This window comes from Cupressus sempervirens, chromosome 5 (assembly GCF_028749045.1).
Source record: "Cupressus sempervirens isolate cs-2001-9-10 chromosome 5, ASM2874904v1, whole genome shotgun sequence".
Taxonomy (NCBI): Eukaryota; Viridiplantae; Streptophyta; class Pinopsida; order Cupressales; family Cupressaceae; genus Cupressus; species Cupressus sempervirens.
In genome coordinates, this window is record NC_143122.1 from 534,702,626 (window position 1) to 534,728,778 (window position 26,153).

The 26,153-nt window shown below is 36.3% G+C and overlaps 1 protein-coding gene across 1 annotated transcript in view; it reads left to right on the forward strand.

Moving 5' to 3' along the window:
• The window catches only part of LOC149557054 (uncharacterized), a 32,572-nt gene extending 15,497 nt beyond the window's left edge, over positions 1–17,075 (forward strand). The window contains exons 6-7 of the mRNA XM_089831727.1: positions 16,154–16,267; positions 16,432–17,075. Coding sequence (XP_089687853.1) covers positions 16,154–16,267; positions 16,432–16,623 — 306 coding nt within the window. The 3' untranslated portion in view covers positions 16,624–17,075. The remainder of the gene's footprint in view (positions 1–16,153; positions 16,268–16,431) is intronic.
• Positions 17,076–26,153: the final 9,078 nt, after the last annotated feature.

The window sequence follows — 26,153 nt, forward strand, 5'->3', positions numbered from 1 at the left end:
AAACTTATTTGGAAAGAAAATAAAAGTATTAAGAACAGACAATGGTAAAGAGTACATTTCTGATATCTTTATAGACTATTGTAAAACTGTTGGGATTAAGAGGGAGTGTTCTGTTCCTTACAATCTGCAACAAAATGGAAGCTGAGAGGAAAAATAGATCTATAGTTCATTCTGCCAAAGCAATGCTTCGTGATCAAAGTCTTGAGACTTTTCTTTGGGGTGAAGCTTCAAATACTGCTGTTTACCTTCAAAATAGATATCCCCACTCTTATCTTGAATTTAAAACTCTTGAAGAAGTATTCACAGGGAAGAAACTTGATCTTAAGCACCTAAGAATTTTTGGTTGTCCTGTCTATGTACATATTTCTAAAGAAAAGAGAACAAAATTAGAACCCTCAGGAAAGAAAGGAATCTTTGTAGGTTATAGTGAAACCTCAAAAGCATATCGCATCTATATCCCTGGACAAAGGAAAATTGAACTAAGTCGAGATGTAATATTTGATGAAGATTTGGCCTACAAAAGATCTAAAGATGAATCAAATTCAGAAGAAACTCTAGAAGAACAAAACCCTGAGAATGAGAGGGAGTCTCTAATGGAGGAAGATAAACAAATTGAACCTATGGACATTACTCTCACCTCTGAGGAAAGGAAAAGACCTTTATGGGCCCGAAAGCTAATTGAAGAAAATAATTCCATTCCTTCAGATTTCATTAGGGAGAGGAAACGTCCTAATATATACTCAAGTTACATTGCATTGATGAGTGAAATTTCCAAATCTGAACCATCTGATGTAAAAGAAGCCATAAAACATCAACACTGGAAAGATGCCATGACAGAAGAATATAACTCTATACTTAAGAATGATGTTTGGGATATTGTTCCTAGATCGGAAAATAAATCAGTTGTCTCATCCAAATGGCTATTCAAAATAAAACATGCTGTAGATGGAAGTATTGACAAATACAAAGCCAGGTTTGTTGCTAGAGGATTCTCCCAAAAGGAAAGAATAGACTATGATGAAACTTTTGCTCCAGTAGCCAGATATACCTCAGTTAGAACTGTTTTAGCCATTGCTGCATCCAAGGGATGGAAAATTTATCAAATGGATGTAAAAACTGCATTTTTGAATAGTGTTATAGAAGAGGAAGTTTATCTTGAACAACCAGAAGGATTTGAAGTGTACAATAAACAAACTCATGTATGCAAATTGAAAAAGGCTTTATATGGATTGAAACAAGCTCCCCGCTTGGTATGAACGGATAGATCAGCATCTAACCAAACTTGACTTCTCTAAAAATATTGCAGATCCAAATTTATATTGCAAAGTAATACAGGGGGATATGTTAATTATGGTTTTATATGTTGATGATCTTTTGATTACAGGAGAAGATCATTTAATTAAAAAATGTAAACAAGCTCTCATATCTGAATTTGAAATGAAAGATCTAGGAATACTACACTACTTCTTAGGACTAGAAGTATGGCAGCATTCTGAAGGGATCTTTCTAAATCAAGGCAAGTATACTCTGGATTTACTTAACAAATTTGGCATGTTGGATAGCAAGGCAATGAAAACTCCTATAGAAACAAATCTTCTGAAACTAAAAGAAGCAACTAAAGATTTTGAAAGTGTTGATCCTACTCTATATCGACAGATAATTGGTTCTTTAATGTATTTGGTGAACACAAGACCTGACATTTGTTATGCTGTAAATGTTCTCAATCAGTTCATGTGCAAACCTAAACAAACTCATTTGATGGCAGCAAGGCACATTCTCAGATATGATATGGTCTCAAATACTCTAAAATTGAATTAAATTTGAAGGGATATACAGATTTTGATTGGTCAGGAAATTTAGAGAATCGTAAGAGCACTTCAGGATGTTGTTTCACATTGGGCTCAGCAATGATATCTTGGTTTAGTCGGAAGTAGTCTTTAGTAGTGCAGAGTTCTATAGAAGCCGAGTACATAGCTGCTTCTATGGGAGCAAGAGAAGCTGTATGGTTGAGGAAACTTCTATTTGGATTATTTGGGAAGCCTCTTCCACCTCCTACTATTTATTGTGACAACCAGAGCTGCATCAAGCTATCTCTTAATCCTGTGTTTCATAACAGGTCAAAACACATGGAGATACCTTACCATTATGTTTGAGACATGGTTGAGAAGGATGTAATCAAGCTAGAATATATTAGTACTGAGGATCAAATTGCAGACATTCTTACCAAACCACTTGCTAAGACGAAGGTGGAACTTTTCCGTAAAGAACTTGGTATGATTGTAAAATCTGAGGACATGTCCCAAAGAAATTGATTATTGTACTTTATTTTTATTATAAATAAAACCTGTGTTAAATTCTTAAGAAGTGACGACTTCAAAAGGTTTTTCACTTGTATCAGGAGAAGTTGTTGTAATGTGACGTCCTTACAATAACTTGTAGCATGATTCATTTTTGTGAAAGTGTTTCATGTAAGGGCTTTATCTTGTAAATCAAACAACTAGGCGGTTGATATCATTAATTTGATTATCTACAAGTTGTTTGTATAGATATATTTTCGGTACTTGGTGTATATCATGCCCTGATATTTTGATAGGTCATTACCACACTGAGCATTTGGTGATCATCATTAAGTTGATGGTTTTGATAGGCCATTGCTTTTGAGAGATTGGTGAATATCATGAAATTGATATTCTTGTAGACCAAACTCTCATGTGTTACAATGTTTTATATTTGACATAGGATAAAAGAAGTCTTCTGATCAAAGACATCTTATATGAGTTTATCCCACTAATCTAAGAGGGAGTGTTAATGTATAGATTAGTTAGAGAGTTATTCTTAACTCTTATAATTATTCTTGTGTCATCTGATATATGTGAAAATTGATAAACATAAACATATATATATATATATATATATACTAAAGACATATATTATAATTATATCTATGCACATTAAAGTAGAGGCTCATCGGTATTATAAACCTATCCTATTATAATCTGGCGTGGGTTTATATTAAACTAGATATAGTTATCGAGCGCTTGTTCTATTATATGATTATCGGGCATGTATGAGTTACGAACTAGTTCTGAATTATATTAAACGTGACATGATCTTAGTTCTGAATTATATTAAACATGACATGATTTTAGTTCTGAATGGTCACGACTAATAGACGTGACTCAGATATGAGTCACTGCTATTAGTCGTGACCCCCATCTATATACTGCCACATATAAAGAGAAATCGATCTCCTCTGTTTTATACAGCGAACACATAAATAAATAAGTCTTCCAGTATATATTCAGAGCATCGGATCTCCTCCAGTATATTGCAGAATAGCAGACACATCATTCCTTTTCAGTGCACTTCATCATCTTTAGAATCATATTATATCTTGGCCTTGAGTAAGATAAGTTTTCAGTCTGATACAATAACATATTTTAATGCCAAAAGATTAAATAGTTTATTAGTAAAGTGATTATTAATATTATGTACATATTAATATGTGACTTTATTATTAAAATGATTAATTAAAGCCTGAAAAAGAAAGGTGAAGATCCGGGCTCAGGGAAAACGAAGAGTCACAAGGATGTGTTATAAAAGAACTTTAAGAGGCTTATTTTGTTCAAGCTTGATATATAATTTGATTATCGGTTCTGTTGGAGAATTTGGAAGTTTCAGCTTTTAGCAGGTTTGAGGATGGAAACTCTCGAGCATGGAGGTAGTGGATGGAAATCCATTGTTGGTTGGAGACATCGCACAGGTGTTTCACATAGTGTTTCTGACTCATATTTCTGGTATCCAAACTGCTGTAAATTCTGTAGCTATGAGTGGATCCATGCTGTTTCTTATTGAAGATTTAATCGTAATATTCATTTCTGAAACTTTATTACAGCTGGGTATTTTGGTGTTTTTGCTGGATAAATTGAAGTCTATTGCATGAAATTATCTGTTATAATTTTGTGCAAAAAATTAGAAAAATATCTTTATGGGGATATTACAGATACCAGAGCTGGTTTTCCTATCAGCCTGTGAAGTTTCACGAGACATAGAAATTAAAGTGTTTACAGTTCTGGAGAATTTTTATTTGATTTGAGGAATATAAATGTTTTATTCAGCTTATATATTCTGCTAAACAAGAAATATGTTTGGTCTTAAAAGAAATATTGGAAACTTTTCTAGAGTCACATATTAAATATTTTATAATGTCGGGAATGAAGTTTTAATTGTCATTGATGTGAATTTATTAAAGCATCCTTAGTCAAAGGTTCTAGTGAAACTAGAAAATGCATTGCTGAGAGAATAGCCAAATATGTTGATCAGGCAATATAAAGTTTTATTGAAGCCTTTATATCATTTTTATCAAGTATATTATTGACGAAGAAACTGGTTGAGTTGTTGCATTCAGTCACAATTGTGGGAAGAACAATCATCGTTTTTGGCATTGAAGGGCTCATATTGGTGAATGCATAAGAAGTACTGACGTGTATGGGAATTGCAATATTGACAACATTGGTACCTACTATAAGCCAGTTTGACATCCAATCTCAGCGTACGTGGTGCTCTAAGTAAGAAAATAGAGCCGCGTAGTCCATGTAGTGTTATTCATTTGCCAAGAATGGATTAATGCCTAAAGCTGAAGGTTAGTTATTCAAGAAAGTTACGACAATGGGAGTCTGTGTACCCAGCTTTAGACATGACCACAGGTTCAGCATCATAGCCGTTCAAGATGCATTTGATATTGCCTTATTGGTAATAGGGAAAGACTTAGGTGATTTGGGTATAAAGAAAAAACTAGTGCGTGTTCTTGGCGCCAGAGAAGGAAATATCTTGCGTACTCTACAAATTATAATTAAAGGAAAGATGGTTTGTGCATGGTTCTGAAGCGGCTGGGTTGGAGTTACATTCATTTTGGAAACACGGTTTCTATTCAGAATAATTCTTTTTGGAAATTAGAATGGTTTGAAGTTAGTCTACATCGCCGATCTGAAATTGTCACTTATCCAGATTATATTTGGGCAGCTCACCTTGTGAATCATATGTATTTATAGAATGATTGTTCTTACCAAGCATAATTCTGGGCAACAATTCCACTACCTTATTTGCTAGCAGTGAATCCTTGAGGTTAACTGTGGTCGCATAATACTCCAACCTTATTCAGTACAAAGATTTACTGGGTATTGTCTCTTCTCCCTGGCTGTAAATAGGAATTGTAGGGAATTTTGGATCACTGAAGTCAACATAAGAATTACATTGGACATTTTCTATCCTTGTTCTGCTGTTAATGACAGTATGCAGTGGAAATATGTTCTTCTTCAATGGTTGGCTTGCACCAAAATCATCTTAGATTCTATGATGGAAGTTAGTCCCTATTTAACAAGAATTCTCGTTGTAATTTAAATGCATGATTATCAGTGCTCATAAACTGGCAAAATATTGAATGCAAATTTATTGCAACTTGAAAATCTGTGTATGCTTAGCTGGTGAATAGAGACAAACTTTGTTTATATTGTTAATGTGTCTACTTTAGTCCTGTAGTAGCAAAGCAAATGATTTCAGCTAATAGGGAATTGTCTATTGTTTGGAGTTTGAATGCAAACAGTTTGACAAGATGCTCCAATAGTGACAATTTGCCAAAAAGATTGTAGCAAACAAGGCTGGTCATTACTGCTTTGAACCTTACAAAACTCATTAGAGACAAAGTCCTCGCTAGTTTTTGGAGCAATTTATCTCAGAAAACAAAATAAAGACAATGGAAAATCTGAAAAGCAATGTGTTCTCAAAAGAATTTAATGACACTTTTAATGTTGAACAAGTAAGGGACTTTCAGAAAGAAAAGGAAGTGGGTTATTGGCTGTGTATGGTTGTCTTACAATTGGAGTACATGAATCTCCTAGATGGTGTTCTCATCAAGTTGCAAGAATCAGAAACATATTTGTCCAAAGTGTAGACTAGGCAGATTGGAGTCTTCTTAATTGGGCTTCCTAGCTCTTAGTGCTCGTTTTGGTTCAACAGAAGTTTATGGAATATCCACATAAAGATGTTAGGCTTGCAGTTTCTTCATGTCTCCATCAGATTGCACGTATAATAATTCGTATAGCAGCTTCTAATGATGATGTACTGAGAAAGGTTCTACAATTGATTTTGAAGAGCTTTCAGGGGTTACAACATGACAGGCCCTACCTTTGTTAAGAGGGTTAAGATCTTAGAAATTATCTAATGCCTCTTAATTGAAAACATGAGGCATCATACAGACAATGCGAGAGCTTGTATGCAAACCATTATGTCCTTAATCCTAGATGAAGATGATGATATCTGCAAGAATTTGCAATCAATCTTGTTAGCCATTTGGAGGAAGGAACATGTTGTATGACCTGTTTCTTATGAATTCTCCAAAAGACTGATTGAGTGTAAAATTAAAAAGTTCAAGGAGCACATGACTGAAAATGAATTAATCTCAAAAGATGTATAGGTTGTAAAATCACCTAAGGAAAGTAATAACCAAATGAGATAGGAGCACATTTGTTTCACATGTCAAGACACTTGGACACCTAATCATGTTTGTGGGGATTATAATGAAGATAAGGCAGCCAAAGAAATGTAGACAACAATCAAGAAGATGGGAATCTCATAGCTTTGTCCCAACAAAATAACAGAAATATTGGTGATAAGTTGAATTCAACTATTATTAAAGGTACGAGATATACAAATCTCTACATTGGTGACTTGGAGGTTGTAATTGCACACATTTTGTTGAGGATAGTCTTAAGGCGAGAGCATGTTGGGATCTCAAGATGCTTCCAAAGAAGTTTACGAAACATCACATCATGAGAAATTGTTTGAGAATGCTGACATAGCAACAACCTTGTCTTTGTATGCAAATCAATCAAATAGGGAGTTTGAGGCCTAGGATGACATTGTCGACATCCTTGTGAAGTGTGATGAATCATGTGTTCTTTAAAGCAACATCTCACTTATGTATGATTGTGTTTCACAATGCCAATCAAAGATGATAATTTAGGAGGATGGTCTTTTGAACCAACTAAATACTCAGTGGAGAAGTAGTCAAGAATTGAGGGGTACCGCCTTGGGCGAGGGTTAGCCCTAGACCGTCTCGATGAGTTGCTATGAGTTAGGTGATGTTGTTGAGTGTAGCCTCTGCGAGGTTTCACAGACTTGGTGTGATCCAAAGAGTGGCAAAGGGGCCACTTTGTTCCTTAGGCGAGGGGCCCAAGAACAAAGAATGAGGTAATGAGCTAGTTGTTAGATTGCATTGAAGATAACTGAGGTTGTAAGATTTGGTCGTGAAGCCACAAGGCCTCCTGAAGATAAGGTGTCAAACACCTTTGATCTGTGTACTTGAAGAATAACGAGAGGGATGTGCACTCTTTGAACAAGCAATGGAACCTCTGTTTGATCTTGTAGAAAACGGGGCAGTGGAAAATAAAGTGGGTCTTAGTTTTCGCCTCCCTAAGTTGGTAGAGAGAGCAAATCCTCCCCTCTGTATCTATCTGATGATCTGTTTGGATTTGAAGCCGATGAGATCCCACTCTGAAAGAGTCTAAAGACATGTAGAGGGCATGTGTCAAATGACGAGTGACGTACCAAGGACGCACAATAATCCCATCTTGGATATTCGTGAAATGCTTGTGTAGAAAGCCATCCTTGACCAAAGACCCCCTGGAGGGTTGGTCCAAGTCATGATAATATGTTTGTAAATGTCAGTCTTGACGTGCTCATTCAACTCTTGTTGGGAGGGCAAGAGGTGAGTAGAGGCGTCCAGAGAAAACTGAAAAGTGGGAAGACAGTCCATCGGGATCCCAATTGAGCCAAGAAGAGCAGAAGCCTGGGTGAACCAACAATGAGCCCTGCTAGCAGTGCCGGACCTCGTGATCATCTCAGAAGAGCAGCAGGCCAAGTACGAGTATTTGTAACGCCCTTCAAAAGAGTCTATGAAGCCCCACAACCAGTGGAAAAATCAAACCAAATCGAAGATGGTCCCAAGCTTGAAAGGATGAGCCCCAAACTTAGCCAAGATGATACTAAGAGAGGTGGACCGGTGACATCTAATAATATGCTGAAGGAGGGTCTGAACTTGCTCCATGGAAGCCCAATTTGACTCTAGGAGAGGACCCCATACAATGGACTCTTTAAGGACACTCGGTTTGACCAAAGAGTCCAAGAGGGACATCTTGGTTGTGGTATCTTAAAAGTGATGTTTGAAGCATTGTCTCTCAAGCATAGCCAGGGTGCTGAGCCTCTTGGCTACATGAGGCTACATAGCAAGTCTCAGACTGAAAAGGGCCCCTGAGAGCTTAACCCCCAATTATGTGTAGGAGAAAGTGATCTCAATCTCCTCACCCTAAAAGTAAAAGTGGAGATGTGAGGTCTTCAAGCAATTGAAGACCATCAATTGGGTCTTGCCCAAGTTTACAACTACCTGTTGCGAAGCACAGAAGGATGCCAACCCATCAAGGAGTTGTTGGAGTCGCTCAGGGGAGGAAGCCAAGAGAACCACATCGTCCACAAAGTGTAATATGGACATTAGAACCTGGTGTAAAATGCAACCATTATCAAGGAGTGGGAAGTTATGGAGGGTCTACAACTCATTGATGTGATGCCAAAGAGAGTAGGAGAGAGAGGACATCCTCGCTTCACTCCGATGGTGTTCTGAATATGTCTGATTACCCTTGAGGGGTTTTGAACTTGGCCACCACACACTCATATAACCTCATGATAGACGTCAGGAGGACCTCCGAAATCCCAATCTTCCTAAGCGTCTAGAAGAAGTCTATCTTGCGGACAGAAGCAAATGCTTTGTGAAAGTCTACAAAGTAGTAGTAAGCTTTTACGAGCAGTGCTGAACCTCCTCAATGATAGTCTGCAAAGTCAGTATATGATACATGGTTTGGTAATCTGTCTAGAAACTAGCCTGCCCCCTGGCCTGACAATGCCAACGTTCTAGCTTTTTGGATAAGATATTGTTCAACATTGTGGTGAAAAACTTAGCAAACATATGCCCAATCATGATGATCCTATAGCTGTCGGGGTCTAAGATTGACCCAGTCTTATGTATTGGGTAGATAATGTGCCATGACCAAGAGTTAGGAAATCCAGTACAAACCACTTTGTTATAGAGCATTGTGAGATAGGACCCCAAAATAGTAATGCCAAGCTTGAAGAGCTCCGCCTATAACCCCTCCTTGTTCGTGGTCCTACTACTGTCTATGCATCTAATTGCCTCACAAATGTTGGTGAATGTGAAAAGGTGACAGTGGGGTGAGGGGATGAGATGGAGGAGGGTCTGGCCAGGGATCTCATAAAGAGTAGAGGTGTGGGAGACAAGGGAGCTATGGTCGAGGGTGGATCATGAGGGGTATGGCAAGAGAACATGGTACGCTAAAAGAGCTTTGGGGACTGCAGAAGAGAGGTACAAAGGGAAGGGGGAAATGACAAAAACAGACTATGCTGAAAACAATGGTGAAGAAAGCAGTGGTAATCAAGTCTTAACTGAGCAAAAGAGGGGGAGTGAGAAGAGAAGGCAAAGAAAACTGAGCAGAGAAGGACTTGCAGTCCTCATCAAACCACTAGGGGAGAATGAAGAGTTACAGGGATGTGTTATAGAAGAGATTCTAGAGGCTGATTCTCTTCATTCTTGATATATGATTTGATTATAGATTCTCTTGGAGAGTTTGGAAGCTTCAACTTTCAGCAGGTTTGAGGACAGAAACTCTTGAGCTTAGAGGCAGTGGATAGAAACCCATTGTGCTAGGAGACATCCTGCTAGTGTTTCACAGTGTTTCATACTCATATTTCTGGTATCCAATCTTTCTGTAATTTCTATAACTACCATTGGATCTATGCCATTTCTTATTGAAGATCTAATTGCAATATTCATTTCTGAAACTTTAATTCAGTTGGGTATTTCGTGTTTTTGCTGGAAAATTGAAATCTATTGCATGAAATTATTTGTTTAAATTTCTGCGCAAAAATTTGGAGAAAACATCCTTATGGGGATATTACATCCAAACATGAGTCTACATGAGTGAATATATAGACTTAGTGAAAGGGAAGTGGTTGCAAATATGACTAATTGGGAGAGTATACCAAATGGACTGACTTCACTCACATAATGCCCAATTTACTAACTTTAAGCTTTAAGCAAGCTTTAAATGAAATTGTAGAAAAAATCTATACTAGGAAAGTAAAATCCTTTACTAATAAACCCCCTTCAAGAATAGCTTTGGTGGGAGAAAAGATACTCATCAAATGTATGCTAGGAAAGTAAGAACCTTCCCAACAAATGACCTTCAATGAGATGCTCATGTATAATATATAAACCCCTATTAAATAAAAGAAGCCTTTGGAATGTCTCAAGCCAAAACAATAACTCAAAACCAATTCTTGACATTCTGCAAACTCTTATTATTTTAATGAACATTATTGACCCTAGTCGTCATTCAGATCTTAGACAACTCAGATTAAAATTATTTAAAATTATTACTGTTGTTCATTGTAATATATATATATATATATATATATATATATATATATATATATATATATATATATATATATATATATATATATATATATATATATATATATATATATATATATATATATATATATATATATATATATATATATATATATATATGCACAACTGTTTGAAAGTAATACAGCCATTATTGTATCAAGAAGGAAATCAAGATCCACACCTATTACTGTTGTTCATTGTAATATATATATATATATATGGTGTGGATCTTGATTTCTTTACCCATAGCAATGGTAAATCAGATCAATACAATGTGGTTGGAGTTTGCATGTAGTGAATTTCAAATAGGAACTATGTATGAGATTGTCTTCCAAAAATGGTAGGTGCCCACCCTTGAATACAAGTGCTCAAAAGAGATTCTGAAAGGAATTTGATTATGTGTAAATGACAATACCAGATGAAAACATTTGGTCTTTTATAGCCTCCACAAATGGACAGATCGATAACATGCACAACCACAACTTCAAATTTGAACAGTGAACATGGGCAAGAAAGAAACCATTTAAAAAATATTGGTGCCAAAAACAGACTTTTGAAAACAATATGACACTTATTGGGAAGGAGGGAAATGAAAACATAGACAGAAATATCAGGGATCAAGGGTTGCACATGACTCAACTAAAAGAAGAGGCTGTAGGAGTTGAGCAACAACAATGACAGGATGGAGAAGTTTAACAATTACAACAGGGAGAAGTTTGATAGATAGAAGAAATGACAAGATAGAGGATTTTATATTTCCAATAGGAAGAAGGGTAAAACACATAGCAAATGGAAATAAGTACAGATTCAGATTGACTAGAAAATGGGACATAAGAGTCCTCTCAAGTAAAGAGAGAATATTTCTCTAATATTCCTTACCACTTCTGTCTTGAAATTCTATCACCAATCACCCTGAATAAGGCTTAAGAATTTAGTCAAGCACATTGCATGCTACATGAAAGACTGTTTCCTGTTCTGTAGTTTATGCTTGATTGTTTTCAGAATGAAGAGATACTAGCATTGGGTATTACATGTTTATACTGATGAATGCATATAGAATCGCTATTCCCAACTTACAGGTATATAAGATTGCAACACAGTAATCATAAAGACACCACAACATATATATCACACTACATAATCACCGTGCAAAAAAAACTCAACCATTTGCATTCATATCCTTCAACCATGTTATACTCAAGGAGCAACTAAAAATATACTCAATGAAACCACTGCAGTCAATGCAATTATAATGATGAACAGTTTCGACTTCTAGTGCTTCTGTTGGCCACTATTCCTTGCATTTATTTTGCACTTCTAAATCTGTCTTCTGAGATGGAGTATTGATTTAGAGATCTCTTTGCGTTGCCCAGCTCATGTCCTGATTTATTTCCTTGCCTTGAAAACCCAAGGACAATGCTAAACTCTGCTGCTCAATCATAACTATTGAGAGGCCTCATCATTATCTGGCTGCATACATGCCCAGATGGTGCCAAAATGACTCCACAATATAGACGGCGCCCCTTGCAAGGAGTAGAAAAGACTAGTTATGCATGTAATGTAATGCGATATAGATGAATCATGAATGTGAGCCTGCAAGGAATGATAGCCATCTGTAGATAGAAGCGTGGATGCCTTGTACCTTCTGAATATATACTTTTCCTGCCTGTGAGTATTCTTTTGTTTATAGTCATATACACACTCTATTCATGCTGAAGTATGCTTCCTGGTCCAAATACTCATCATAATTCTTCAACAGTAATTTTCCAGCATGCTTCTGATAAAATCAAGGCACAGAAATATTTCCTCTCAATAAGCTGGATCTGTATGAGGTTCATCATTGAGTTGGCTTACTTTCATCTTTACCAAGAAATATTAATCAAGCCACCGATCTAGATTAATCTTCGTCCATAGTGAAAGATGGTATCAATATCAATATTTGAGAATGAAACAGAGCATTAAGCAATTGCAGCTAAACCGTACTATAATATTTTTTCACTGTAAATCTGTAGAAACTTATAAACTTTGGTTATTGATTTCCACAGTGGCAAATATAGACCAATCTTGGAAGGAGTCAGGTCGACTTAACTAGTATGCCAGTAAATATTTTACATTTGGCTCTATACTTCTAACACCAATAATAGAAAAAGCAGATAAGGATCAACAAAACCTAGATTGATGCCAAATATTTCCTGTTTTCAACAAATTAGATATAAATATTAAATACCTCCAAATTCCCTTATACTGCATATAACAGAATAGTAGACCAAATATATTTTTCAATGAGATGCAAAATACATTAGTTGTCTGCAAATTTGCCATCAACGGAGACATACAATTTTGGCACAAGTGTGAATTTCATCGCGAATCCTCTCCCAAGAAACAAATTGGATTTCCGTCCAATCTGTTGAGAGAATCTTAAGGGTTTCCGTCCTCAGAAAACTGGAATTAAAACAAGAAGCTCTCTGAGCTCTGCCAAAGAAAATGAATAAACCAAGTATAGCTCTTTAACAACCCAACCCTAAGACTTTGTTTTTCCCTTTGCCTGCCTCTTGATATTCCTTTTCTTTGTCTATTTTTTTCCCTACTTTTAGTTTTAAATTGAACTTGGAAGGAAATAATTATGAAGTGACTTAATTTATAATTTTGTGTTGACATAAAAAGTCACAAAAAATTACTCTATTAAAGAATGAAATTGAATTATCATTAATTTTGATGTAAATTGACTATTTGAAATTCAATTATTTAATTGATGATTAATGTCCCAAAAAGGGACATTACAGTCCTCAAAGATTGCTTGTCCTCAAGCAATCAGAAATCTGCATACCAATACCAAGATCTCATATAAATCTGCAAACAACTCCTTTGCTTGTTCTGGAGCAATTTGATTCAAAATCAAAACTTGCTACACTATGAAACATTCTGCCTAGATGTAACTTATTCATCATCAGGATCCCTGGATCCCAAGGCCAATTCGGAGACCTTTCATTCCCATCACCTGAAGACTCCAGCTCATTCTTAGTTTCACCTCTTTGTAACCTGGCATAACAACGAATCAGACGGTCCTACAAGCTGCAAATCCTCCTTCCGAAAAAGAGTGCATCTCATACCATGATGTATTATAACTCTCTTTATACCAATCTCTCAGTCTCTTCTTTTTTGTCATCATTAAGATATTGAACCCATCAATTTGTGGGCTTAAAGAGAAATAATGTGCACTCCTCACATTGCAACCAAGCTGAAAAGTACCACCTTTTTGCAAAAGCCAGTGCTCACTTCCAGTGGACTTGTATTCTTCCGCTGCTTCACTCTATCAAAATTACAATTTGGAAGCCTGCTATCGCATGAAAACAGTTTTGCAAAGTTTCTGCAGCAAATGATATCAACATCTCAAAAACTGAAAATCTAATTTTTAACCTGTTCAGGAACACATTTCTTGTCATCAGCTGTTAAAAACTTGTCAACATTCACTTCCCAAATTCGATTATGACCATATTCAATGCTCACCAACATGACATCAACTCCTAACTGCACTGAAAAAATAAGCTTCACACAGCAATTAATTCTTGAGACATGTGATTCTTCCAACCAAGATTACCTGGATAGAGCATGTCCATCAAGCCAATCAGCATACTGCTGTTTGAAATTTTGTAATCCTCATTAACTTTGTCCTCTTTGAGAATCTCCTTCTGCCCGATTTCTTCCAACATTGAAAGACCATTAACCAATTCTGTTGCATGACTGAAACTATTCTGAAATCTACCTTTAGAAACTGTTATGGAAGCATTTTCTTTGCTACATCTTGAAGCATAATGGAAACATTGGTCACCAAAATTCATGAGTTTGTTTCCTTGTTGGTCTTTTTGATCTTCATTAACATAGTGTGCCTCATTAGAATGGAGAATGGTGGAAATATTGTGCTTACTTTTATGGAATGTTGTGGAAATATTGGAAGTATTGATTCCTTTAACAATCTGCATTATCTCTATAGTCTTAAAATCAATTCCATCTTCCTTGTGAGTGGCTGCAATAGAATTTTGATTTTCAGTCTTGTATAATGAGTAGTGAGTCATGCTCAACTGCAACAAAGCTCATCCACCTCTCTTTCCTTATCTTCAGAAAACTTGATATCGAGATCCTTCTCGAATAACAATTTCAAATAATCTTATTTCATCCTATCAAAAGCTTCTTTGATTGTGCGCAATTGACTACTAGTATCTCCATTTGCAACTTCTTTTTGCATCTCCTCAAATTGAGTTTTCTACATAAGATTTTCAATGCGTTTGTGAGAATCATCTGCCCTTCTCATTACTTGCACAATCTTGCTCTTGTACATTAAGTTTTCTAATTTGTTCTCATCTATGGAAGGGTTATCACCATCACACATAATTGCTTCCATAGATGATGTCATGCCCTCTTCATGAAGTAACAATGGAGTAGCATCATGGTCATGTATGGATTCATCAAGGGAGTTCTCCTCTTCGCTAGTTTTGGCAATAGTAATCTACAAAATACCAATTTTAAGAGTTTAGTATACCTCTCACCTGTGGCAACTGATTCTTCCTCCGTAATATCATCCTTGTTGGAAATCATCATCCTGTTTGTTTTCAGCATGCCCGAAATCAGGTGTATTTGTTTCAGCTTTTTCCTCATGAATCAAGGCTCAATTTACATCCGCATGTTTATCATTATCATTGTTTGGCTGCAATAGATCTTCCTCCTTATTGACAACTTGTTAAGCACCTTTTTAACTAACTCATAGGTAGAATCAGAAACATTATGTTCTTGCCTTGAAGTTGCTAATAACATATGCTTAAGGGGCTGAAATTGGGCTTTACTCTCATTAATTGACATACATCTCCATTGTGTTCATTCCTAATTGCGACCAAAAAAAGTTGAAACATGCTATTCAGTAAATCATGCAACCCCATGTCTAGCATGAGATTACTCAATCTGATTTTTGCAAATGCTTTTTGTATGATGACTTTTCATGTCCCCAAAATTTTGAAAACTACCAATGCTTAGCTGATGTATCCTTCATTCTTGTGATCGCAATCAAACAAGAAGTAACCAAAAGGTTTATCTCACCATTTGAATGCTTCAACCATGTGTGTTGACTTGACGTAGTCACTTTAGGAACAAGAGCAATCTGCAACAAATCAGGGGTTGATTGTTCCACAATGGTCAACCATCCTTCATTAGATCAAAGCGATGAGAACATTCCCCTTGTTTGTAATTCCAACCCAAGTTTGCTATTTGTCTCATAGAGTACTTTGGTTGACTCCAATATGTCATTTGATGCCATTTAAAAACCTGCGGATTCTTTTTTGAATCTGTCAAATAGGCTAGCAGGAAAAACAGCTCTGATACAAAATTTATAAATGTAACTTTTGTACTGAACTGTTTGAATGGTTACTAAAATAGAACACTAGATTTAGGTTCAAGTAGCTATGCATTTTTAAATTTTTATAAGAAGATGACCACTTAAGTGTAACGCTACATAGAAACTGCAGTGAAAACTAATCATCAAATTCATTATTAGCTGTTTGATTGGTTGATAAATGCAAACAACATTGAGCTCCATTTTCTTAATCATATTTCCTTCTTGTACAGTGCCTTACAACAGCACTGAGGAAAGACAACCCAAAAACATTGATCATGGCATCTGCTATGATGTTACCATTTCAACCATTCTTGGTATCTGCTATTCACACTGGAATAATGGAGGTATACTATCATGGAGTTGGGTTGTTTTATTTGCTATGCCACTTTTTATGGGTTCTTGTAGTTCTAATTTCAAGTACACAACTTATGAGAATGCTGTAATCATAAATAATTCCATAGCTACTGAAGGTTGTTTAAGATTTGACTGTACTACCTTCAATTTGCAGTTGGATTTTGCTAAAAGAGTAGTTTCAGAACCAGAATTGAGAATGGCCTACAACTTGCACACTGCTTCATCTGTGGTAGGTGCCGCACTTTATGTTGCAGATGATATGTTTCCCCAAACTCCTTATCTTCATGCAGGATGGCATCTTGCTGCAGCTGTTGGAGTTGCAACCTGTAATAAGCTTCTTAAGTGACAATAATATGATTATCCTTTTAAGAGTCATTTGTAATCACTGAAACTGCACAATTTGTGTGGTTTCTATCAAGATATAATTCATTCCATTTTAATTTTGGAATTGTGAAACGGATTTGTTACTGAATTGCAAAATTTATTTAAGACTGAAAATCTCTGGGAAGCAATATGTATGACATTTCTGTGAAGGAACTTGACAGGAGGCTCCTAATGCTGTTGTTAGTTTGTATTCACATTATGGTTTGGTAAGAATACTTCAATGATCTAAGGTAGAACTATACTGGAACCTTTATTATCCTAAACAATTTGCTTTTCAGTAGTAACTCTTTGAGCAGTTACATTACTTGATGGCTGGTTTCCATTGTCATCCTTATTTCTGGCTAATACGCACCACTAAACTTGGGTAAGTGGAGGATTGATATTACAAAGTTTAAACAAATGGTTGTTTGATCACAGGCCTTTTTTTCCCATTTTGACATCTTTGTATTTACCATTTTCTAGTCTTTTTTCCTACAAGGCAAGAAATTTGATGGGTGGATGGAGATTGCATAGAACTTTTAATGCAAATGGGTTATAGCTTATTGTTTGCAAGGACTCCGTCATGCTTGCTTGATTTTATGGAGAGTGTAGGAAATATTAGATGGATTAATGTATAAAATATGAATGTAACCATGAATGTCAAATGTTAATAGAATAATGAATGAAAGTGCAAAAGCCACCACACAAGTTCTGGTCATTTTTTAGAATTGTTTTAGATGTGTTAGAAGAGAACATGTATAGAGGTGAAGAATCTTGATGTGTAGTGCCCCTTCTCTAATTTTCCCATGAACTTTGCCCAAAAATCACAATTACACAATACTAGAGTTAGGGTTTACCATGTATTGGGTTTTCTTCAATTGTGTAATCCATAATTTAAAACCTCGTAATATTGTTAGTATTGTTCATAATCATAATGTCATAATTAGATTTCTTTAATTAGAAACAAACATATATGAGGTATTAATAAGTAGATTTCTTTTAATGCCGTGAACATATATGAGAACGTAAATTTGATAAACATATATGAGAATGTAAATTTGATCAAAAGATTGCTATAATGAACTTCGATGTGACTCAATCGTAGAGATGATAAGGTAAGAGGGTTCAATGAGGTGTCCTAAGAGCCTCCTACCCTAGGCTCAAGAGCGGATACATTGTCCCCCTTGGCCTAATGTGACCCTTGCCATGTGTATGAGGTGGGCCACCTACAATGGGGTCCTATCACCTTTCCCTCCATCAAGCTTACTTTGTCTCCCTTGATAGAAGGTCCACATCCCAAGATAGATATTGTGAGGTTCTTCATAACAGGGTGTCCCAAAGCCTACCCTTCCTAAGTCCGAAGGCAATCCTACTTGTCTTCCTTTGCATGAAGTGGCATCCTTAGAAAGTGACCTCATTGCTATCATGGCAGTTCATGATAGTTAGAGATGAACACAATATTTTATGAACCCATTAAATTTAATATGCCCATATATTAAATAAATCTTGTGCAAGAAATCAACAATGTATCCATTGTACTATAATTATAGATGATATATTCAACCTCCAAATCATGTCAATATTTGAATGGTCATTTCCAAATAAATTGTATAGACGTCCCACTATTAAGAATGTATGGTTGATATACATAGATGATATATTCAACCTCCAAATCATGTCAATATTTGAATGGTCATTTCCACATAAATTGTACGAACGTCCCACTATTAAGAATGTATGGTTGATATACATAGTGTTGTGTATGCATAGCAAGTTTACTCATACCAGATACCGTTGAATAAATGTACATAAAAGTGTTGTTATAGATTGTTGGTTCTACAAATATGTTGATGTAGAATTTTTGGTTATTGATGCTTGTTTATCTCTCGTTTGTCGATTCCTTAAATTTAATTGATGTTTCAATATTCTTGTATACCTTCATCCCCTCCATCTTAGAGTTCCTCTCTTCCGAAGGTCACCTCTGTTCTGAAAGCACATTTCTTCTTCTAAATCACACCCCTTTGGAGAAGCGCATTGACAAGATGGAAAAGAGGAAACTACAATCTTTCCATTATATTCCTATCATTGGAAATAAGATAGTCACTGTTTACTTAATCTTAGTGATTCACTATCTATATTTTGATTAATCACCACCTCACCAATAATCGCGGTTAACAGGTCCGCAACAATACATTTCCCCATAGTAGATTCCTTAGACTCATCATTGTTGCCCACTCTATGGGTGACATGTTTGCATACTTAATAACTAACTTATCATTGTGCTGCTATTGATTTTACTTATTGATATTTAACACAAGCTGCCATTTTTTAAGTATTGGTTTATATTAATTTTTGATCTCCTTTCAATATATTCAGCTATCTTAATACATCAATTGGTTCATGCTTATCGTTTCCTCATACTACTACCACCATAGTTGGGCAATTCACAACCAATGATGATATGTCTTACACAGAGGTTGGGCTCCTCAAAGATCCTAATTAGCTATACAATCCCATATTCTCAACACATGATCTAATCCCTAAAGCAGAGATCACTGTTAGATGATATTGTAGCATAGGCAAGATGGAAATATTAACCTTTCTGACATTTGACATTAGTACAACTGCCGCAAAGGAATACCGATTCCATTAGTAATTTGTTGCTCTATATAATGGAGACTATTATGTTGCTTATACTCTTGATAAAATATTGATACTGCTTAGACTTTTAATCTTTGCCCTCATTATAGATAATTTTTTTGTTGTAATCATGATTGCATCAACTTCACATTCTACATATAGATAAGGACATCTTTTTTGCTTTTAATTATAATCAATAGTCTAATAAGGGGGGAGATTTTACATAACACTAAAATAGGGCATTGATTATAGGCCATAAACAATTTATTAACAACATATGAACAAAACACGTGCTTAAAAAAACAAAATACAAAGTAGACCTCCTTAATAGTGTGAGGGTTGCTTAGTCATCGCTTGTGGAGAAGAGCGAGTTTGATGGTTTATAGTATGAGTATTGAATTAGCAACATGAGCTCAACAATAGCAACGCCTAGATTTGTAGTAGCGCCATCCTTATTATCAGTCTCAAAGGAGTTCTTAGAGGTAGAATCAAAGAGTGAATTAGAAGTTCAAATGGTCAAATGAACATCATTTGCATCCTTCCACCAAGTGGCAACACCTTTACGACACAAAATAGCATTATGTAGCTAGATGTCCAGTAGAGAAGCAATACCATCATTGCAAGGGGATACCCTCATAATCCAACAATTGTGTCCAAGGCATAATCATTAACATTACATCCCTAGGCAGTGGTGCAGAAATATCCATGTCAACACAAATGCGAGTGAGCATAGAGTGGCCCAACAAAGCTATATCCTCATCCACCTTCAACAAATGCCCAATAGAGTTTCCAATGACCTCAAAGAAAACATTCTTCCAAAAATGGACTGGGAGATTGGGGAGATTAACTCACACAAAGTACACATTGAGTGGTTCAGTCAGGGGGTTGAAGCAGACTATCTAGGATTTGGTAGAAAGAGAGTGATTCTGCCAAACCCACAACTTGCTCAACACTAAACCATGGTATCTATGTCAACACAATTGCAAGTGAGCATAGAGTGGCCCAATGAATTTATAACCTCATCCACCTTCAAGAAATGCCCAATAGAGTTTCCAATGGCCTCAAAGCAAACATTCTTTGATTTTTACATACCATTCCTACTATAATTAAGAAGTAATAAATGAAACCACAATGGTTGAGATTTTTTATTTTGCTCGGGACTACTCGGGACAACCTAGAATTGCTTTAATTGCATAACAATGCAACAATATTTATTTTTATTTTTTGACATTCACAACAGCTTCAAAGAGGATGATTGCATTTTGCCCACCTTTTGTATGATTTAATGTGTTGTATTGTTTTTGGCAAAATCAATAAGCTAGAGCCTCTTTTTTGTTATTAAATTAAATAATTCTTACAATTTCCTCTATTCACTGCGGGAATTGGAGGAAAATAAAAAAGGCAAGAAAATAATTCTGATATTGCCTGGTTTAATCACCTAAAAATGGTCATCTAGACTATTAGCCCCCTTCTCAGCATTTTGGCTAAATTAATTAAATCATTTACCTAGACCAAATTGCTAATAATCAATCAATTTGATTATAACCTATAGTTTGACTATGCTATCCTAAGTTCATTATTTGATTAAAAGAACATGTCCCTTTTTAATTATATAAAAGACCACATTCTTCTTTTCCACTTAAAGTGCACACATACAGTCCTTTTTCTATTTCGCAATTAAAAGAAAAGGCTTTGTGACTTTTGTCTTATATGACAAGTCAACTTATATTGTATTGGTTGACTTGTGTGTGGACGTGGATCACTCCTCTTGTCAAATTCCACTGTTGATCATCCACCATCTTCATCTTGATCTCTACCGTCCATACGACTTTAAAAGGGAGAGAGCTTTCCCCCTCGAAGCATCCATCTTTTGAGTATTGTTATGTTGGAGGTTTTTTAATAGGGTTCTTTGGAGCTTTGTGGAGAGCTTCTATTTTTTTGTCTACATTCTCTCATACCATAACATTTTAGCTTAGATTCATGTTGCATGTTAGTTTAGCTTCTATTTTGCAATAATCTATCTCACATAGCTTAATATTTGGATTGTAACACTTTCATACATGTTTTAGCATAGCTACATTTTGCATTCTCATCTTAGCTTAGTTTCCATACTTGCATTGCATTTTTGAGGAACTCCTTGAGACATTTGCATTCTTGCATCTTGTCTTTAGAACCTCCCATTGCATGGTTTACAAGCAAGAAGAGTATTCCTAAGGCTCAGCTAAGAGCCCTTGAACTTGAAATACACTCTCTTGCACTCCGTGGATAGGGAGCTCTAAGCCGGCATCCAAGCATTCCAAACTCATGGAATCATTTGGACATAAGGGTTTAGAGTGGGACACTTTTGAGTGTACATTTTTGGCGCCCACCATGGGGCTTGAATCAAGTTTCTAGCTCCATTTGCTTTCATTTCTTATCTTTGATTTTTTACAGTAGCATATTGGATCTAATCAAGTGCTTTTGTAAAATTATCACTTTGGTTTTAAGGCCAACCCATAAGTAGATTGGTTTGAAGGCCAAAAATCTAGTTGGTTTAAATATTTGATCATATCTTTTAAACCACTTGGAGTTTGGTTCTGAATTTTTTTTTTCAGGTTGGGTATGTGTCCAACATGTCTTAGTCCAATTTTTAGAGCATTTTGACATGATTTGCGAGAGTTATGATTTTTTCTTTATTTTTCATAAAAAGCCGTTTCTGATCGCAAATCAGCGTATTTTTCAGAAAAGCTTACATTTTCAAATTTTTTTTTGAATTCTAAGGGGGGTACTTTCTTTGTGTTTTGACTTTTGAGGTTGTATTAGGGATCAAAAACTTGATTTGATAAATCTGGTCTGTTTTCACAAAATGGGTCCCTAGGGCACAAATGAAGAGATATTTTTGAATTTCTTGCATTTTTGGAAAGTTCTCTAGTTTTTAGTAGGGGTCTCTTTTTTCTATTTCTATTTTTGGGTCCGAAATCATAGCAAAAAAAATCTAATCATGTTGACTAGGTTAAAAGCAAAGAGTAAAAATGAGAGCATTTGTGATTAGTTTGCACTTTCTTTGCATACACTTGGTTGGAAGATAACTTGGATATTTGAGGCAACTAACCACATTTTATTGCAATTTTTAATGTTATTTCACACTAACTTGTGGTGTTAACAAGTTTTGATTGCAGGTTACTATCCTTGTGAAAAAATTGAAACATTGCATAAAAAGAACGCATGTCAAAGCTTCAAATGCACAAGGGCTAGTAACGATTGTTTGCAGGGCTGACCAACACATAAAAACTGAATTTTTCTTGTTCTTTACTTTTACATGTGTGACATATACTAGTTGTTTGTTTTTAGGCATATTAAAACTTACGTTTGGGATCTTTTGGTGATAGGAGAGTATGCTCTTCACCCTTGTGGTGAATGAGAAATCTTGACTTACCATTTGGTTTCAAGAGTAAGAGGCAACTGAATCTTCTTGGCGTGTTTGGGAGAAAACGATTGGAATATGAGAGTATGCTCTTCACCCTTGTGGTGAATCAGAAATCTTGACTTCCAAAAGTTGATCCACTCTTTGTGTAGTTTAGAATCCTTTAGAGGGCTTGCTCTCGGACAACCTGAGAGGAACGACCCAAGTGGGGACAAGCAGATTACCTGACTCTTCCAACTCACTATAAACTCAAGGCTATCAAGGACACAAAACCTTGGTAGACGTAGTGTTTGTCTTCGCCTAGTGTGATCGCTTATGGGATTTCGATCATAAGGAGATCACTAGGCAAGAATGCTTAAGGTACTCTTGTGGTCGTGAGATCGGTTACTCATCGCAAGGTGAGGCGTCCCATAATTGGGAGCAAGAGGAACATTATGAACAGAAGCCCTATCTAAACACTCTAAGTTAGTAACTACCCTTTTTAGCCGCTCAACTTCTTGGTGCAAGGATCAATCCTAGTGGACTACTCGGACCACCCCAAGATTTTACACTCACCATATATGTGTTCCCTTGGTTGTGCTTATGGCACTTCCATGACAAAGCCAATATCTCTTCTGGGCAACCACTTGGTTTGAGGCGAAGGAGCATCAAGCATGGGCCAAGTTGGTGAGTAATGAACTATGACTTTAAGGTAGATTGCTTGGCTACTATTTTCGATGTGTTGACCTATGTTAATGTTCTCACAACATAAACATTTCGGTAAAATTGCTAGGAAGGTTGTTTTGATATCACAAATGCATGTTGACAAGGTTATTTTTACCCTTGCTCAATTGTTTTAAGACATGTTGAAACACTTACTATTTGCAAACCTTGCTGATAACTGATACGAATTGAAAAAAAAAACTGTCTGACTTGAAAAACCATTTGATTGATGAATTGAAACAAACACTTTAAGTCAAAAATTGATCTTTTTTGCACAAAACTAGCACTTTGTCACTTGCTTACTGAGAAAGTATCGCTTGAGGTTTTTTTTTTGCCAAAACAGTGTTTGCAGTCAGATTTTTCTAGTTTAAGGTATGTCACGTTAGTCTCCTTTGATTCTAGTTGCGTATTAGTGTGTTAGGAATTTGTCCTAAGTCGAAAAGATGGGTTTAGTCCGTCGAATGTAAGTCTTGAAATATCCTTGATGAATCACTTGTCAAAATCTGGTTATTATTCTATTCTAGCTATTCGCTATTGAGCTTCTTGCTCACTCACTCGGCTCAAGTCACCAGTGCTGTAAGCTCTTGAGTACTGTTTGACAAGCCATCTGTTACACTTTGACAAGTGACTAGTCCTGGTTGTAAAAGCTTCAAATCTGACATACTTCTCTTGTCCTATTAAACAAAGACGAATCTTTACATGCCAGTCAGAACTAGATATCAAGTTGGTAACGGTGACCTTACACCTTTCGTTTTCAAGCAATTGGAAACACCACCCAAATGTCCTTCCAAGCAACCTTGTGATAAGAATCTTGAATTTGCTCAAACACAAATGGCCAACGCTCGGCACAACCTACTTTATAGTTTTGAAAATCCATTTGGTATACCCTTTGAGACACCCAAGGATACAAGTGGTATAGTCACTATGGTGCACCCTGATGAAATTAAATGTCGCTTAGAAGAACAAGCATGTGAAACCCAAAAGACTTTGGATGCTATATACGCTATTGAAAGAAAAAACTAACAAGTCGACACTGACAATCAGACACACTATGTAGGACATAAAGGAACTTGTCCTCGAAATCCTTTTGAGAACAATGATGGCAATCACATGCCACCAAGGACTCCTAGAGTTGTTGCCGGCACATGTCCTTCACCACCTAAACCATCCCATCATGATAGTGATGAAGAAGTAACTAGCGAAGATGTGATCAAATTTCAACAAGATGGCTTCGCCCAAAAACTAATGCTTAGAGCTTTAGAGGAAAATAGAGACCAATACTTCTGATACATGGCAGCTAGGGGATGGAACCTCCCTCAAGGTTTTGATGTTGAGCGTATAATTCCAAAACGAGAGCCCACCGAGGCTGAAATCTTAAGGGAAGAAATACAGGAACTGAGGAAACAATTTGCACAACTGCAAACTTCAAAAGAGCTGCCTAAAACATCATTTGTTGAATCAATTTGTGCTCTTCCATTTGATAGGAGTCTATACATGCTGCCATTTCCTAAGCATATAGAGGTTCCTAAGTATGAAAAATACGATGGAAATGGTGACCCTCACGACCATGTGAGACATTTCTATGCTCTTAGCATGGACTTTATGCATGAAGACACCTTTCTTATGCGTTTGTTCCCCAGAAGTTTAAGAGGACAAGCCATGGAATGGTTTACTAAATTGAGTCCCCCTCTTAAGACGTTTAATGAACTTGCACAACATTTTATCCAACAATATTCATACAACATCCAACATCCTATGCCTGTGTTGGACTTATGCCAAATCAAGCAAAAATCAGGGGAACCTTTTGCCATCTACCTCCAATGGTGGAGATCTCTATACTCATGATACCCTCAGCAAGTTCCTAAAGTCGAGAAAATTGACATCTTTGTCAACACGCCCGTACCTGAGCTATGCTTTGATTTGAGAAAGCAATTATTCACATCCTTCAACACCATGGTTGAGAGCACATATCGCATTGAGGATGTTGCTATCAAGAAAGGGGACATTGTCATAAGCAAGGATAAAACTAACAATGGAAATGGTAAAGACAAAGGCAAACCTTGGAATAAAAACAAGTGTGTTGTCAATGACGGAGTAGTGGACACTCCTAAGACTTAGGAGCCTACATTTAATCTTTCCAATGCCATCTATGCAACGAAACAATAGGAAGGTTCAAAGCCACAAACCTTTGATAAAGGCTCTAAATTTGCAAAGAAGCGATGTGTTTACACACCTATGGTCGAACCTTATGAAGTGGTTTTAAAAACTTTAATTGCAAACAAGTTGGTTACCTTGCCAGACAACTCACGTCCTTATGATCCACCCGTTAGACCGCCATGGTGGAGAGAAGATCATACTTGCAACTATCACCGAAGTAAAGGGTATAACACCAAAATTTTCTTCAAGCTCAAAGATGTAATTCAAGACCTCATTGAAGCTGGCAAAGTTGTCACAAATGGCCTTGTGAAAAATGTTGATCATAAGACCTTTAAACAACCCCTACCTGAGTATGAAAAGGGTGAGACCTCAAAGGCGGCTGCCAAAAAGAATCACGATGCCAAAATTAGTTATGCTAATGATGACACTGATAATGTTATAGACATGCTTGAGCCCGTTGGATACATATGTATGGCAAGCTCCAACAATGACAACTGGCCAAATTATGACGCTGAAGATGAATGACCAAAATTGGTCTTAAAGACACGATCCACTCCTCAAGACCATACTGATACTAGACCGAAGGTGGTACTCTGAGTGGCTAAGTCTTT